The following is a 16,603-nucleotide window of genomic DNA, read 5'->3' as shown; positions in this document are numbered from 1 at the left end:
AGAACATTGGCTTAAGGATAGAGTACAGCGAGTTGTTATAAATGGTAAATTTTCAAGCTGGACAAAAGTGGTAAGTGGTACAAAACTTTGTAAAGTAATAAAATGTGAGCAGGATATTGCCTTGCTGCAGAGGGATTTGGATAGATTGGGGGACTGGGCACTAAAATGGCAGATGAAATTTAACCTAGAAAAATGCAAAGTTATGCACTTCGGGGTTAAGAATGCACAAGCAATTTACACCCTAAATGGTAGTGAACTAGGGATAACCACACACGAGAAGGATTTGGGAATTGTTTTAGACAACAAATTAGGTAGCAATATGCAATGTCAATCTGCCGTTGCTAAGGCCAGTAAGGTTTTGTCATGTATAAATAGGGGCATAAATTCTCGAGATGAAAATATAATTTTGCCTCTTTATAAATCGCTGGTAAGACCACACCTTGAATATGCTGTGAAATTTTGGGCACCTGTTCTAAAGAAGGATATCATGGCACTAGAAAAAGTGCAGAGACGAGCTACAAAATTGATAAAAGGAATGGAGCATTTTAGTTATGAAGAAAGGTTAAAACATTTAAATCTCTTCAGTTTGGAAAAACGGCGCCTTAGAGGGGATATGATAACATTATACAAATATATTCGGGGCCAGTACAAACCATTATCTGGAAATCTATTCATAAACAGGGCTATACATAGGACATGAGGTCACACATTTAGGCTTGAAGAAAGGAGATTTCATCTAAGGCAAAGAAAAGTTTTTTTTACAGTAAGAGCAATAAGGATATGGAATTGCCGGAAGAGGTGGTTTTGTCAGAGTCTATACAGATGTTTAAATTGCAATTGGATAAATACTTGCAAAAACATAACATACAGGGATACAATTTCTAATTAGTGGGCTAATAGCTGCTTGATTCAAGGAGACATCTGACTGCTATTTTGGGGTCAAGAAGGCATTTTTTTCCTAGTTTGTTGCAAAATTGGAAGCACTTCGGACTGGGTTTTTTGCCTTCTTTTGGATCAACAGCAAAAGCATATGTGAGGAAGGCTGAACTTGATGGACGCAAGTCTCTTTTCAGCTATCTAACTATGTAACTATGTAACTATGTACTATGTAACTATGTAAACAATATAGCAATGTAGCAATTCTCAGAGCATATCATCCACCAATAAAAAAAGAAAGCAAAACACCAGAGACATTAGTGAAAATTTAAAATATGGGGGACCTAAGATTACTGAGATGGGAGATAAGATGAGAACAGATAAATGAAACATACAAATGTAATATTAGTAAAACATATGCATCAATGTGTTGTATGACCTGAAAGAACTAGATGGACTTGAGGTTTTTTTCCCACCTAGATTACGATGTAACTAGTGTAAAATTCTCAATCTCTCGCTCTCCTCTGGTATATTTCCATCGCCCTTCAAACATGCAACTGTAACCACAATTCTAAAGAAGCCCAATCTTGACCCTAACTCCACATCCAACTATCGTCCTATCTCGCTACTGCCTTTTGCATCCAAAATCCTTGAAAGAATTGTGTATGCGAGATTGACAGACTTCATTGAGTCCAACTCTCTGCTAGACCCGCTTCAGTCTGGTTTCCGCGCTAAGCACTCTGTGGAAACGGCACTGACCAAAGTATCCAATGATCTACTCACTGCAAAACTCGTGGTCACTACTCTATCCTAATTCTCCTTGACCTGTCTGCGGCTTTTGACGCTGTTGATCATCAACAGCTTGTTCCCATCCTCCGCAATATCGGTCTACAAGATATTGCTCTCTCCTGGTGCTCCTCCTACCTCTCCCAGTGCTCTTTCAGTGTTTCTTTCTCTGGATCTGCTTCTTCTCCCCAACTCCTCTCTGTTGGTGTCCCCCAAGTTTCAGTCTTTGTTCCCCTACTGTTCTCCATCTTTACTGCCTCCCTTGGTAAACTCATTAGCTCCTTTGGCTTCCAATATAATTTCTATGCAGATGACACGCAAATCTACCTGTCCTCTCCTGATCCCCCGTCCCTCTTGACTAGTGTCTCTGACTGCCTCTCTGCTGTTTCTAACTGGATGGCTGCCCACTTCCTTAAACTAAACCTGACCAAAACTGAAATTTTGGTCTTTCCTCCCTCAAGTGTTGTTACTCCTGTGTCTGTCTCCCTCCAAGTCAACGGTGCTACCATCAGCTCCACTACGCAGGCTCGCTGCCTAGGTGTTCTCTTTGACTCCGACCTCTCCTTCAAGCCTCATGTTCAATCTATCACAAATCCTGTCATTTCCATCTCAAAAACATTGCACGCATCCGCCCCTACTTAACGCCAGATGCGACTATGGTGTTGGTCCATTCCACTTTCCTTTCTCGCCTTGACTACTGTAATCCGCTTCTCAGTGGTCTTACATGCTCCCAACTTGCGCCGTTACAGTCCATAATGAATGCGGCGGCGAGGCTCATCTTCCTGTCCACCCGCACCTCTCATGCCTCACCCTTCTGTCAGTCCCTGCATTGGATTCCTATAAAATATAGAGCTCAATTTAAAATTCTGGTTCTTGCTTTCAAATCTCTACATAATGCTGTACCCACCTATCTATCCTCCCTTATACACAAGTATGTCCCGTCTAGGCCTTTACGATCTGCTGAAGACTTACGTCTATCTTCTGTCCGTACTCCCACCTCTGATGCTCGCCTTCAAGATTTCTCAAGGGCTGCACCATTCCTGTGGAAATCGCTTCCCTCCTCCGTTAGATGCTCACCCAGTCTCCACTCTTTCAAAAAATTGTTAATAACACACTTCTTCATAAAAGCGTATCAATTAAACTGTCACTAGTCTAATACGATCCTTACCTTTTGTGTCATTTTACCCCACTCCCTCTAGCATGTAAGCTCATTGAGCCCTCAACCCCTCTGTTCCTGTGTGTCCAACTTGTCTGGTTACAACTACATGTCTGTTCGTCCACCCATTGTAAAGCGCTGCGGAATTTGACGGCGCTCTATAAATATCATAATAATAATAATAAGTAAATGTAAAAATTATGTGTGTACCTAACAGTTTATGTTAACCTATAAATCTGAATTGCTTCTTCAACCTAATCCAAAAAAAACATTTTAATCTGTCCCACTCCAAACACCATAATTATCTTCCATGTTTTTTGTATTTTTTAAATTTATGTATGGTTGCTATGGTGGCAATTTAGAATATGCGACAATCTCTAGAGGCAGATATTAGTTGTGGAAAGTCACAAAACGTTTATTCAGCGGTACCTTAATTAATTCAGTGCTCATCAATTTATATTTTAAACTGTGTAAATGGTGGATTACATACTGTTTATTACATGAATCCCTTTATTGAATTAATGCTAGTTTTTTTTTATTTATGCTTTCAGCCCAGTTCAGTCCTGCTAAGACATATGAAGAGTGGTGGGCATACAAAGAGGCTGTCCAAGGGAGTTTTGTACCAGGTATGTATTAATTAGTTTTAACCTTCATGCGTCCCAAATACTGATACCAAGAAAGTTAAAAATATAATACCTTAGCGGTACACTACACCTGAATTAATCATTTATTAAAGGGACACTATAGTCACCAGTACAACTACAGCTTATTGCATTTCTTCAGGCTTTTTGCTGTAAACCCGGTATGTTCAGAGAAAAAGCAGTGTTTACATTAACTCCACTGGACACTCCTCAGATGGCTGCTAAAGCTGCTTACTTGGGCAATGCTGTAGAGTAAGCAGCACTACCATTCAGTGTCTCCACCTTCTTTATGCAGACACTGAACTTTCCTCATAGAGATGCATTGATTCAATTAATCTCTATGAGGATATGTTGATTGGCCAGGGCAGTGTTTGACTTGTGCTGGTTCTGCCCCTTATCTGTCTCCTTGCCAGTCTCGGCCAATCCTATGGGGAAGCATTGTGATTGGCTCAGACCACCACTTCTGATGATGTCAGCAGAAAGAGGCAGTTCAGGGGCAGGGCCAGCAGCTTCAGACTTGAATACAAGTAAGCTTTTACCATATTTAGGGAGGCAAAGGTGGACCAGGGGGCTAAATGGTGGTTTTAACACTATAGGTTCAGGAATACATGTTTGTCTTCCTGACCCTATAGTGAGCATTAGGTTGGTTATTTTGCATGATGCATCAAAAATCAAACTTACGAAACAATATATCAAGACAAAAGCAGATAATCTGTATAACCTGTATTAAATATAGAAAATAACAATAACCAGATACAAGTCTTGTATGTAACAAATGTACATAACATGATTAAAAATGTACAGAATACAATAATATCTACATGTAAAATAACATGAGATTATTTAACAGGAAGTGAGTCATTTAGATTTTGGTAGAATTAAATAACGTACTGGGTACATCATTCTTCTGAACATTAATTATATGTAGAGAATATATGTTTGTTCATGGTGTACATGTCATACAACTTTTTATGATAGTTTTGTCTACCCTTTCTAGACATATAATTTACTAATGGAAGACTAGGGATTTAGCAGGTGTTAAAAGGTCCAAATTGCTCCTTCCTGGTCTTGCTAAGGATTTAAAAATGATATTGCAAATGCAAGTGTTTTCATTACAGATATTGGTTTTCCAATCCCTTGGAATCACTAGAACGAAGAAAACATTTTGAGAGCTATGTATGAACAGGTGCAGTTTTCAAAATGCACATAATAAGTGCTGCATCTTTTATGTATTGCACTAGAGATTGCACATATTCTGTGACATTTATGTAGGTATGGATTTAATTAGTCTATGAAACGTTAATGTTAAAATATCAGTATTGTATGTGTAAAAACAATGAATTCATTTCCATCATAAAAGGTAGAAGCTGGCTGTAGTATGGTAATTAGAAAAACAACAGAAGACTAGTTCTGGAACAAGGGGCTACATTTGGCGATATTAGCAAATCATTTTAAAACAATTACTCTAAACACATTAGTTGGCCTGTATAAGTGCGTATACATACTGTAAACTAAATATGGATAAAAGTCCCACCTCAATGGCAAAAACTAAATCCATGCTATCAACACATAATCCCTACCAAACATCAGGTACCAATCTGGGATAAGTAACCTAGCAAAGGAAGAATATGGATACAGTAGATACCAAGAAACTCCTCACAATTCATGGAGGATTCTATCCAAACTCCAGTACCCAACACTAATCTTCAAGATGAAGCAGTCAGTGCCAGAGCAGAGAAGTAGGAGAATTTCACACTAGACAAGACCCAATGTACAGAGTGTGCAAAAACGACAAACACCAAGAGCTGAAAGAATGTTAAATATGATGGCAGTAGTTACAGTTGTACTCAAAAGTTTGCATACCCTGGCAGAAATTGTGACCATTTTGGCATTAATTTTGAAAATATGACTGATCATACAAAAAAAAAAATATTGAAGGGTAGTGATCATGTGAAGACATTTATTTCATAGCTGTTTGACTCCTTTTTAAATCATATAGATAACAGAAATCACCCAAATGGCCCTGATCAAACGTTTACATACCCTTGAATGTGTGACCTTGTTACAGACACACAAGGTGACACACACAGGTTAAAATGGCGATTAAAGGTTAATTTCCCACAACTGTGGCTTTTTAAATTGTAATTAGTGTATGTGTATAAATAGTCAATGAGTTTGTTAGCTCTCATGTGGATGCACTAAGCAGGCTAGATACTGAACCATGGGGAGCAGAAAACAACTGTCAAAAGGCCTGCATTACATGGTAATGGAAGTTTATAAAGATGGAAAAGGATAGAAAAACTTGAAAATGCGAGGGTGGGGCCAGGCCGCCAAGCTGAATAGATGCAGAGCACCATGTCTCCTGGCCTTGGCTCCGGAACAGCAATAAACCTGCACACAGACTACCCCAAAGCTGGATTGCTTGACATATAATTACGGAGAAGTACCCAAGCTTTAAGAGGATACCAGAATGAGGCCAATAACAAGCCGGGAACACAGAGGCTAACAAAGCAGGCCTACTCACCATCATTAGCCTGGACGTCGGCGGCCCCTGAGGGCGCACAGATAATCTGCCATCCGAACAGAGATGACAGTCTACTGGCTATATTGCCTTCGCGGAGGACCGCACAGGCACGAGAGGTGGCCCGGCTCCGCTCCCCCCGCAGCTGGCGGGGGTAATCCCGGCCTCATGGAGATGGCACACTCCAGGACGGAAGTTGACGCGTGGAGACCACACCGATCACCTGCACAGGCAAAGGCTACCAGAATGGGGCCCGCCTGAAGACTCACTCCGGCAGGAGTAGACACACAGAGAACTCACCATGGGGGACTGACTTGGGCGGCTCATGTGGACCCTGTTGATGCCGAGCGACAGACGGATCCTCCACGCTGTGTCTCTGCCCGCTGGAGAAGTGGGTACCCGAGCCTCTGGGTTTGAGGGGTCCCTGGAGAGTATTGTCCCTGATGCCATGAACCCTATGGGGTGGGACCGCACTGTCCTTCCGACTGACCGGTGGTCGTGGAGGATGAGCACTAGTTACAAGTGTGTCGCTGGCACCAGGAGAGACCTGGGAGTGCGCAGTTCAAAGGGACTTACGTGATGCTGGGGAGGTGCAGGGAGCGGAAGGCCTGCAGACTTTGAGGGGGTTCCAGTGGACAGTTTGTGCTCCTGAGTGCCCACGGCGCCACGGGGGGCCCTGCCGGTGGGCTGGGGTCGGTTTGGGGAAGATGGAAGGAGGTTTGGCGACCCATGGACTGTATTGTAGCAGTGCCGTGAGAGGCTCCCCTCAGACTGCTATGCAGGCCGGCATGGCTACCCTGTCATTTATAGTTTTTATTTTTCATTTATTCTCCTGCATTTATTGTTTAGTTAGATAATCGCTGTACCAGATTTAAGCATTATGTACTAGCAAGCGTACACTCATTAAGTGGTCTACTCTTAAGCATCAGTTTTCATGTCCTCAAAGAATTTATGGAGTATTTAGGCTACTGTTTTCTATTTGTAAATTGCAGTTAGTTGCCTTATTTAAATCAAACCACAAATACACAGAAATATATAATGCCCTTTTTACACTTAGTAAAGATGCAACAGACTTAGGCTTAGGCTTCATCAGGCACTGCTACACTGCACCAATCTAAGACCTACTGAGCTGACTCATGCTGTTGGGCCGCTATAACACCCTTGACGTATGTGCTTACTGAGATTGTGCATTGTTCTGACTCCGTTTCCATAGCCCCATGTAAGTTAGGCTCTTGCTCAATGGCCAGCAAGTATTAGGGGTTAAATTGCTTTAAAGCCCAACCTTACATTCAATGGGAGCCTTACGGAACAGATCTTCGCCCACTTAATTTGGCTTTGTTATCATATACTGCAGTTTAATTTATCGCGGCCAACATATACAGACTTACTGTTAGGTAGCAACACATTGCTCAGTAATGCTAAGTTAAGAATTGACCTAAAATGTTATTTGCCTTACTCTAGTTTGACCCTTCTAATATTCTTACTGCTACCGCACGCAGTCTGATATTAAGATGCTGCGAATGGCTTAATTTAACCAGAGCCGGATTAACATAGGGGCTGATGGAGCTGCAGCTCCAGGCCCATGGAATAGGCCCATTTAAAAAAAAAAAAAAAAAAACATTTTTTTTTTTTACCCACTACTCTTGGGTTTACCACCTGACTGGTATTTTACCAGCACAGATGGTATTTAAGGCTGCCTGGCCGTGCCGGTATTGCAGTAATACCGGCAATACAAATGCAGATATTTTTCTTAGTATAAACGGATATTACCCTGCAATACCAGCACCAGCCAGTAGTGGTCACTGTGTGTGGAGAGAGGAAGGGATAGGAAGTTACAGCATATCCTTCCCTGCCTCTCTCTACTCACTGATCCACAGGGGAGCAGCTACACAGCACAGAGAGTCCAGACAGCAGACCCCACCCCTCAGGGACAAACTACAGCTCAGGTAAGTGAAGGATGGGGGTGGGGAAGCAGCAGGGAAACATGGGGACACTGAGACACCAGGGGAATCTGTGAGACATAGGGACATTGGGAGACACATTGGGACACAGACACTAGGGACACAGTGTCTCCATGTCTCCCAGTGTCCCCATGTCTCCCAGCCAGTGTCCCCATGTCTCTGTCTCCACATGGCTCCCAGTGTCCCCAAATGTCTGTGTCCCCATGTCTCTCAGTGTCGCCTAGTATCCTAGTGACACGGGAAACACTGAGACATGGGGACACGGGGAGAAATGAGGACACAGACACTGGGCAACATGGGGACATTGACACTGTGATACATAGGGACACCGATGCCAGGCTGGCCTTCCAATTCTTTGCCACTTCGCCACTTTTGGCAGTTCTGGTCACGTGATTTGCGTCAGTGGCCCAACCTTTTTACCCCGCCCATTGATTTCCTGCTTCACTGGACACTGCTGTTAGGGGGTATGGATTTACTTGAAAGATGAAAGCATAAATGAGAGAGAGATTAGCATAGAGTATGTGTTTTCTTATAGCTGCATCCTTTGAGTTTCCCTCCAACACCATCTCCATCAGATACATGACGCTTGGGAGGTATGACTGTTTTAGTGTTTTTGGTCGATAATGTTCTGTAATTAGGCCCATCATAATTGTCAGCACCAGGCCCACTGGACTCTTAATCTGGCCCTGATTATAACTTATCTCAGAACTAATATGTACTGTGTTATTTGTCTAACCTTAGGCTGAAATTAGGATGCTGCGAATGGCTTATTATAGCTTATGTAGGAACTGATACGTAATGTGTTATTTGCCTAACCTTTGTTTGCAATTTTATGGCTCTGTATAGACAACAGAGCATTTATGCTTCCAAACCGGTTATCTGTCTGCTATTATTCCGCATATAAAATAAAAAACTATTTAACACAAAACCTTGAAAATGCCAGCAAGTACTGTGGAAGTTTAACCCCTTAATGACCAAACTTCTGGAATAAAAGGGAATCATGACGTGTCACACACGTCATGTGTCCTTAAGGGGTTAAGGAGATCTTGATACCAAGCCAAGGTCAGATAGACCAACATCCAAAAGAATTGTTCAGGATACAAAGAAAAACCCACAAGTAACCTCAGGAGAAATACTGGCTGCTCTGGAAAAAAAGACAGTGTTGTTGTTTCAAGGAGCACAATACGATGATACTTGAAAAAAAATGAACTGCATGGTCGAGTTGCCAGAAAGAAGTCTTTACTGCGCCAATGCCACAAAAAAGCTCAGTTACAATATGCCTGACAATATCTTGACATGCCTTACAGCTTCTCACACACTGTAATTTGGAGTGACAAGACCAAATTAGAGCTTTATGGTTACAACCATAAGCGCTATGTTTGGAGAGGGGTCACTGATGTTTTGGGGGGAGGGGTGAGCTCTAAAGGCATGGGAATCTTGTGAAAATTGATGGTAAGATGAATGCAGCATGTTATCAGAAAATACTGGCAGATAATTTTCATTCTTCTGCACAAAGCATGTGCATGGGATGCTCTTGGACTTTCCAGCATGCCAATAACCCTAAGCAGCAGGCCAAGTTGTTCCTCCAGTAGTAAAAGCAGAAAAAGGTCACAGTCTCCTGACCTTAATATCATCGATTCACTGTGCGGTTCATGCAAGATGACCAAAGACTTTGCATGACCTGGAGGCATTGTGCTAAGATGAATGGGCAGCTATACCACCTGCAAGAATTAGGGGTCTCATAAACAATTACAAAAGACTGCACATTGTCATTGATTGATAACTAAGGGTATGTAGATTTTTGAACGGGGTAATTTAAAAAAAAAATGTTTTATTTGTTACCAGGTTTTGTTTTATGATTGTGCCATTCTGTTATAACCTGCAGTTGAATATGAATACCATAAGAAATAAAAAAAAATGTGTTTTGCCTACTCACTCATGTTTTCTTTAAAAACGGTACATATAGGGGGGCGTGAATTGACTGCCGAGCGAAAAGGCTGCCTGAAAGTAGAGCTCCGCACCCGAGACCCAAAATTCTGCCCTGCAACCTGCTACAACCGACCCTGAACGGACAGCTACCTGATCCGAACTTAGCCCATATAGCCCCCTCACCGCCACAGCGGATGCCCGGCTGCAAACAGCCAAAACCAAGCCACAGGGAGGCCGTATCGGTGGCAGACATGCTGGCCACGTGGAGGCCTTCTGCACGAGGCGCCCACACGGACCAACCTCTGAAACCTGCTGAAGCCGCAGGCCAGAGCACGCCACAGGGGACTCCCGCCGACACCTCTAATGCTGCCATCCTGCACACTATAACCGAGGTGAAGGCAGAAATCGCACGCACAGCGGCAGAAGTCAAGGCCGAAATAGCAGCAATTGGAACCCGCACCACGGTCGTGGAACAACGATTAGCCCGGGTGGTCACAGCCCAGAACGGCACGACGAGCCTCACTAACACCCTCCAGAACCGGATTACCGATCTGGAAATAGAACTTGAGGACATCTCCAACAGGGCGCGCCTAAATAATCTGCGCATACGCAGCCTACCCGAGACAGTCGGTGATACAGACCTCGAAACAGCATTGGTAAGCTGCTTCCAGAGAGGCCTACCAGACATACCTGAGCCCCTTTGGTGTATCGACAGGGCACATGGAGCCCTCCGGGTCCGTGGTCCCAACAATGGCCCTCCCCGGGACGTTACATATAGTTACATAGTTACATAGCTGAAAAGAGACTTGCGTCCATCAAGTTCAGCCTTCTTCACATATGCTTGTGCTGTTGATCCAAAAGAAGGCAAAAAACCCAGTCTGAAGCACTTCCAATTTTGAAACAAACTAGGAAAAAATTCCTTCTTGACCCCAAAATAGCAGTCAGATGTCTCCTTGGAACAAGCAGCTATTACCCCACTAATTAGAAATTATATCCCTGTATGTTATGTTTTTGCAAGTATTAATCCAATTGCAGTTTAAACATCTGTATAGACTCTGACAAAACCACCTCTTCAGGCAAAGAATTCCATATTCTTATTGCTCTTACTGTAAAAGACGTGATAATCAAATGGCACTACTTTAAAACTAAAGACGTCATTCTCAAGCAAAGCAGAACACACCCATACACATGGGAAGGCTCGGAGCTGCAACTATACCTGGACATTGCACCGGCCACCCTACAGCGACGGAAAGGCTGGAAACTGGTAACAGATCTTCTGCGAGAGAAAGGCCTTCGGTTTGCCTGGGGGTATCCTTTTAAAATTATTGTGTTCAACGGGCCCAAGCCCTCAGTGCTGCTGCCCTCAATGGACATTCCAGCCTTCCTAACCAACCTCAACATTGAGGTCTTCATGGACCTCCAGCTACCCCAATGGGGACAAGACAACCTACCACTGCTGCCGGAGACCTGGGAAGACCATCGCCCCAGTGCTGACGGAACCTGAGATCCAGCAGAACTGATTTGGTTTCGCACCAGTACGCAAGTTACCACGTTGGACGCTTACAATTTTTTTATTACCTATAGACCACGGCACCCCAATACGAGACTAGCATGGCCTTTCCAGGGGACTGAGGCACTGTGACACAGTATTACCAGTGAGGGGGTAAGGGGGTGGAATGGGTGGGAAGGGACTTGTGCCTGCCACCTCTCATCCCACTACGGGGGATGCACACTGACAGTTTCATGTGCCACCCACCGGCCTTTGCTTACCACTTAGGCTCCCACTACGCAAGTCCCAGAGCACAACAGACGATATACCCCGGGGGACTCCCTGGTCCTTTTTCTATTTCTTCTCCAACCCCCCAAAAAAATAAAAATATATAAAATAAATGCCAAAAACAGGAGAAAAAAAAGAGAGGGAAAAAGGGAGTAGCGAATAGTTAATATGTATTGTTTTGTTGCTTAACTCTGTATCCTCCCCGTGTGGCAACCCACCAACGAGACAAACACCTATACATGTTTGGAGGGCTTTGGTGCCTATAGGGGGTGGGGAAGGGAAGAACTGGGAGCATAGCTACCAGAATACTACACTCTAGATGAGACATCTGCAATACCAGCAGATAGTCTACCACCAAACTACTTACGGACGGATCCCTGCCACCCCCCCCCCCCCCACTATACTTAAGGATCGGGAATGTTATCATATTGGTTGTTATTATCTACATACGGGTCTCGACAGGGTGCTGGGACGTGAAACCTCCACCCCGCTAGAGGAGATCCCCTCAGCGCTGTGGACGCACACCCCCATAGCTCCTGGCGATTGGTAAGACTACTGTACTTGTTATTACTGTTGAATTGTTGAACTGTTCACCTGCAATGATTTTAATTGTGTATCTATACACTCCTATCTTGGGTGGAAGCTGACTAAGGCCTCCTACCCTATACCGCTCATTTCTCTCTCTCCCTTTCTCACTCACCCCTAGCCCTATCTCTCTATCCACTCTCCGACCAACACTCCTCCTCTTTCCTTCCCCTCCCACCACCCTCAGGAGGAGCGGCTTAACGAAAGGGTGAGCAAGCAGTGCAAGGACTGACGAACATAGTACAGAATTACTGTGAGACATCGGCGCACTTCGTGAGTACAAAACCACAGCACACACAACCAAACATGGACCTGCTACTGACCTCACTAAATGTGAATGGACTTAACACCTCTACCAAACGTAGACTGCTCCTAAGGGAAATACACAGACAAAAAGCCGACATAGCATTCATCCAGGAAACTCACATACCGCGCACCTCGAAGACACAATTGACAAACCATATATATACGAGAACCTACGCCTCCAGGGCACCCTACAAAAAAAACGGGGTGGAAATACTCTTACACAAAAGATGCCCTTTACAGATCCAAACGGACACTGAAGGCCGGTGCGTGGCACTCTCAGGCACAATGTATAACAATACATACCACTTCATCAACATTTACGGCCCAAACGCTCCGACTCCACAGTTCTGGACAGACCTAGAGACCCTAAAAATCGTCCTGGGGGGCAGACTTAAACGCCACCCCCTGCCCAGTAGCCGACTGTAGTGGGGGACAACACTTACCCCGCTCACACAACAGAGGGGGACAAGATAAACTTCTCCACAAATTCATACAAAACACTGGACTCCTGGACCCATGGAGGCTCCAACACCCGGGAGAAGGGAGAAAGCGACTATACGTTCTTTTAGCGGCACATAAGACTTACTCCCACATAGTCCTCTTCCTCACAAATAACACGGGCATGCACTGGATCAGAACCTCAGTGATTAACCCGATCACTTGGTCAGATCAAGCTGACATAGCGCTCACTTTAAGAACCCCAGGTAACCACGCGCCCTGGAGATGGAGACTAAACGTCTCCCTCCTGAGAGACCAACAAATAAAAGAGGACACTCAAAAAGAACTTGAACACTACTTTCAGACTAACGATACACCTGACATATCACCAACAACCCTCTGGGCGGCACACAAAACAGTAATCCACGGAATCCTCATACAAGCGGCGACCCGACGTAAACAAAAAAGGTACGAAAGACTCGCAGACTTGCAAAAACAATTACGAAAAATGTAAATGAAACTAACAGGGGGTTACCCAGAACACGACTAGGGACCTCATGGAAACCAGAAGGCAAATTAAAGAGATAATGATAGACGACGTTAGTAAAGATCTTCTTAGAACGAAAATACTTTTCTACGAAAAGTCTAATAAAATGGACACACTGCTCGCAAAAGCCCTCAGACCCAAAACCAATGCCCCCATGGTATCCGCCGTTAGAAATGATCAGGGAAAGACTCTCACAAACTCAACATACATAAACGAAGAATTCACAAGATTCTTCATGGCAGTGTACAATCACTCCCCTACCCTTACGGACACTAATGGGACATATACAGCGACAGTAGCGGCATTCTTGGACAAAGTCCAACTCCCGCAACTCACGGCAGACCTCCTCACGCCACTGGGTGCCCCCATTGACACGGAGGAAGTAGAAAGGGCGACAGCAGGACTGAAAGGGAACAAGGCCCCAGGCCCTGACTGCTTCGACGGGGCATACTATAAGACTTACAAAGAAGAATTGACACCCCACTTGACAAAGATGTATGCACATTGGACAACAGGGGAGGCCCCCACCCCGGACCTCACAACTGCAAACATCATCCTTATCCCAAAACCTGACAGAGACCCCACACGAGTCACTAATTACCGGCCCATATCGCTAATAAACTTCGACATAAAGGTATATGCCAAAGTCCTTGCAAATAGGCAAAACCCCCTCCTAACGAAATGTATACATGCAGACCAAGTAGGCTTTGTGCCCAATAGACAATTGTATGAAAATACAAGAAGAACGGTGGACCTCATGTGGTGGGTCAAACAAACCCGAACGCCCTCCGCGGTCCTCTCGTTGGACGCGGAGAAGGCGTTCGATAGGATCCAATGGTACTATATGTTTGCCCTCCTACGTAAGCTGCAAATACCAGACTCCTACATCACAGCAGTTAAGGCCCTCTATAGCAGCCCTAGAGCGCAGACGGTGGTACAAGATGCAATGCCCCACCCCTTCAACCTCATAAATGGTACACGCCAGGGCTGTCCACTATCTCCCTTACGTTTCATACTGGCTCTAGAACCACTGCTACAATCAATAAGAGCTCACCCGCACATCACAGGAATACAGATAACAAAAGAGGAGTTCAAAGTCTCTGCTAATGCAGATGACATACTACTCACCCTTACCAACCCCACACACTCCATTCCGAATCTCCTCACACTACTGGAGACGTACCACCAGGTCGCAGGCTACAAAATTAACCTAGACAGATCGGTAGGAATGCCTATAGAAATAAGAGAAAAGGACATTGTCCGGCTAAAACAAACAACAAGCATAACCATAAGACAGAGGCCCATTAAATATCTGGGAGTTAAGCTGACCGCCAATCCTGACGATTTATACGCTGAAAATTATTGACGCCTCATAGACACCCTCATAAGAGACCTAGACAAATGGCAGGAAAAAACAATTTCATGGATTGGCAGGTTGCACAGTGTCAAGATGAACCTGTTGCCACGCATACTCTTCCTGTTCCAAGCACTACTGATAAAATGAACTAAAGGAGACCTCAAGGTGCTCCAAACCACTATAGACGACTTCATATGGGCTCGGAAGAGACACAGAATAGCGAGACAGACCCTTTACACTCCCAAGAGTAGAGGAGGACTGGGACTCCCTAACCTCTTCCTTTTATTATCTCTCAGCCCAACTTGCACAGATCATTGAATGGCACTCTCCACCAGACACCCACAGATGGGTGGACATAGAGACCTTAATCATGAGAACAGACCTCCCACAGTTTTGGATCTGGGTACCGTGGCCAGACAGACCAGACCTTAGCACTACCTGCCCCGCTACCTGAACTCGATCAGGATCTGGGACTCTACAGCACATAAATACGCCCTTACACACCCGACCTCGCCTCTAACCCCCTACATACACAATAAAGCATTTCCACCTTAAATGCATGAGATTTTAGAGAAGTAGAAAACACAGGCTTACAACGATACTACCAACTGTATCTCACAGGTAGGTTTCCAACCTTTGATGAGCTAAAAGCCTTGACCCCACTGACCACGAAAGACTACTTTAGATACATACAACTGAGAGATTTTGCTACAAAACCACAAATCTGTACGGCAGCCAGGGCTAGACCAACATTCTATGAAACGCTTTGTGCCGGAGAGGGACCACGCACCGGTCTCATCACACTTCTATACACGCAGCTCAGCACCCCCAAGGGCGAGGCCCATACACCCGCATATGTAGCACAATGGGAAACAGACCTGCAACAACCATTAGAGAGTGGGAAATTAAAAGATGTCTGGGAGGCGGCAGCAAAGGTGTCAGTGTGTGTACTGCACCAAGAACAATGCTATAAAACCCTAATGAGGTGGTATACTACCCCGGTGAAACAATGTAGAATGGACAAAACAACCACAGACACCTGTTGGAGGGGATGCGGGGAAAAAGGCACGTACCTCCACATGTGGTAGACTTGCCCAAAGACACAAACCTTTTGGGAAAACATAGCCAAACTACAAACAGACGTGCTCCATAAACGTATCCACCCAGACCCCTGGACATGCCTCATAGCTAGACCACTGGACAACCTCACACATAGAGAACAAAAACAGCTTAACAAAAAAAAACTAGCCGCCAGAAGGGCCATGGCAAAAACATGGCTACACGCTGACATGCCAAACATAGAGATGGTCATACACTACATAAAAGACGCCCACTGACTGTGCAACTTAGAGACACTTATCAGCTATTCCTCAAAACTTGGGAACCATGGGAAGACTATACCAACCGCTGAAAACCCCAGAAACACACGGCCGAAACTGCTAACCCTGGACATCCGACGTACAAACAACAAAATGACAACACTCCTCTCCTCCTCAGGGGACACCCCCCCTCCCTTACCCCTTCTCCCTATAGCTTTCCCTCCTACTATCTTTCCTGTTTCTCCCTCTTCCCTACTAAACTCATAGAAATATTGAATACATGGATGTGCCAGTAAAAAAGGCACTTGCCAGACGCAACAACTACTGACGATGCATAGTCATAACAAAGGATAATCACAGACCTCAACTAAGGTCACTCTTAGACTGCACCATGAGAACAACGA

General features: G+C 44.6%; 1 protein-coding gene across 1 annotated transcript in view; it reads left to right on the top strand.

Moving 5' to 3' along the window:
• Nucleotides 1–3,359: 3,359 nt before the first annotated feature.
• LOC134576878 (carbonic anhydrase-related protein 10-like) overlaps nt 3,360–16,603 on the top strand; it is a 422,882-nt gene continuing 409,638 nt past the window's right edge. The window contains exon 1 of the mRNA XM_063435561.1: nt 3,360–3,444. Coding sequence (XP_063291631.1) covers nt 3,360–3,444 — 85 coding nt within the window. The remainder of the gene's footprint in view (nt 3,445–16,603) is intronic.

This window comes from Pelobates fuscus, chromosome 11 (genome assembly GCF_036172605.1).
Source record: "Pelobates fuscus isolate aPelFus1 chromosome 11, aPelFus1.pri, whole genome shotgun sequence".
Lineage (NCBI taxonomy): Eukaryota > Metazoa > Chordata > Amphibia > Anura > Pelobatidae > Pelobates > Pelobates fuscus.
The sequence above is the reverse complement of the archived record's forward strand: the minus strand, read 5'-3'. Positions and strand labels throughout refer to the sequence as shown.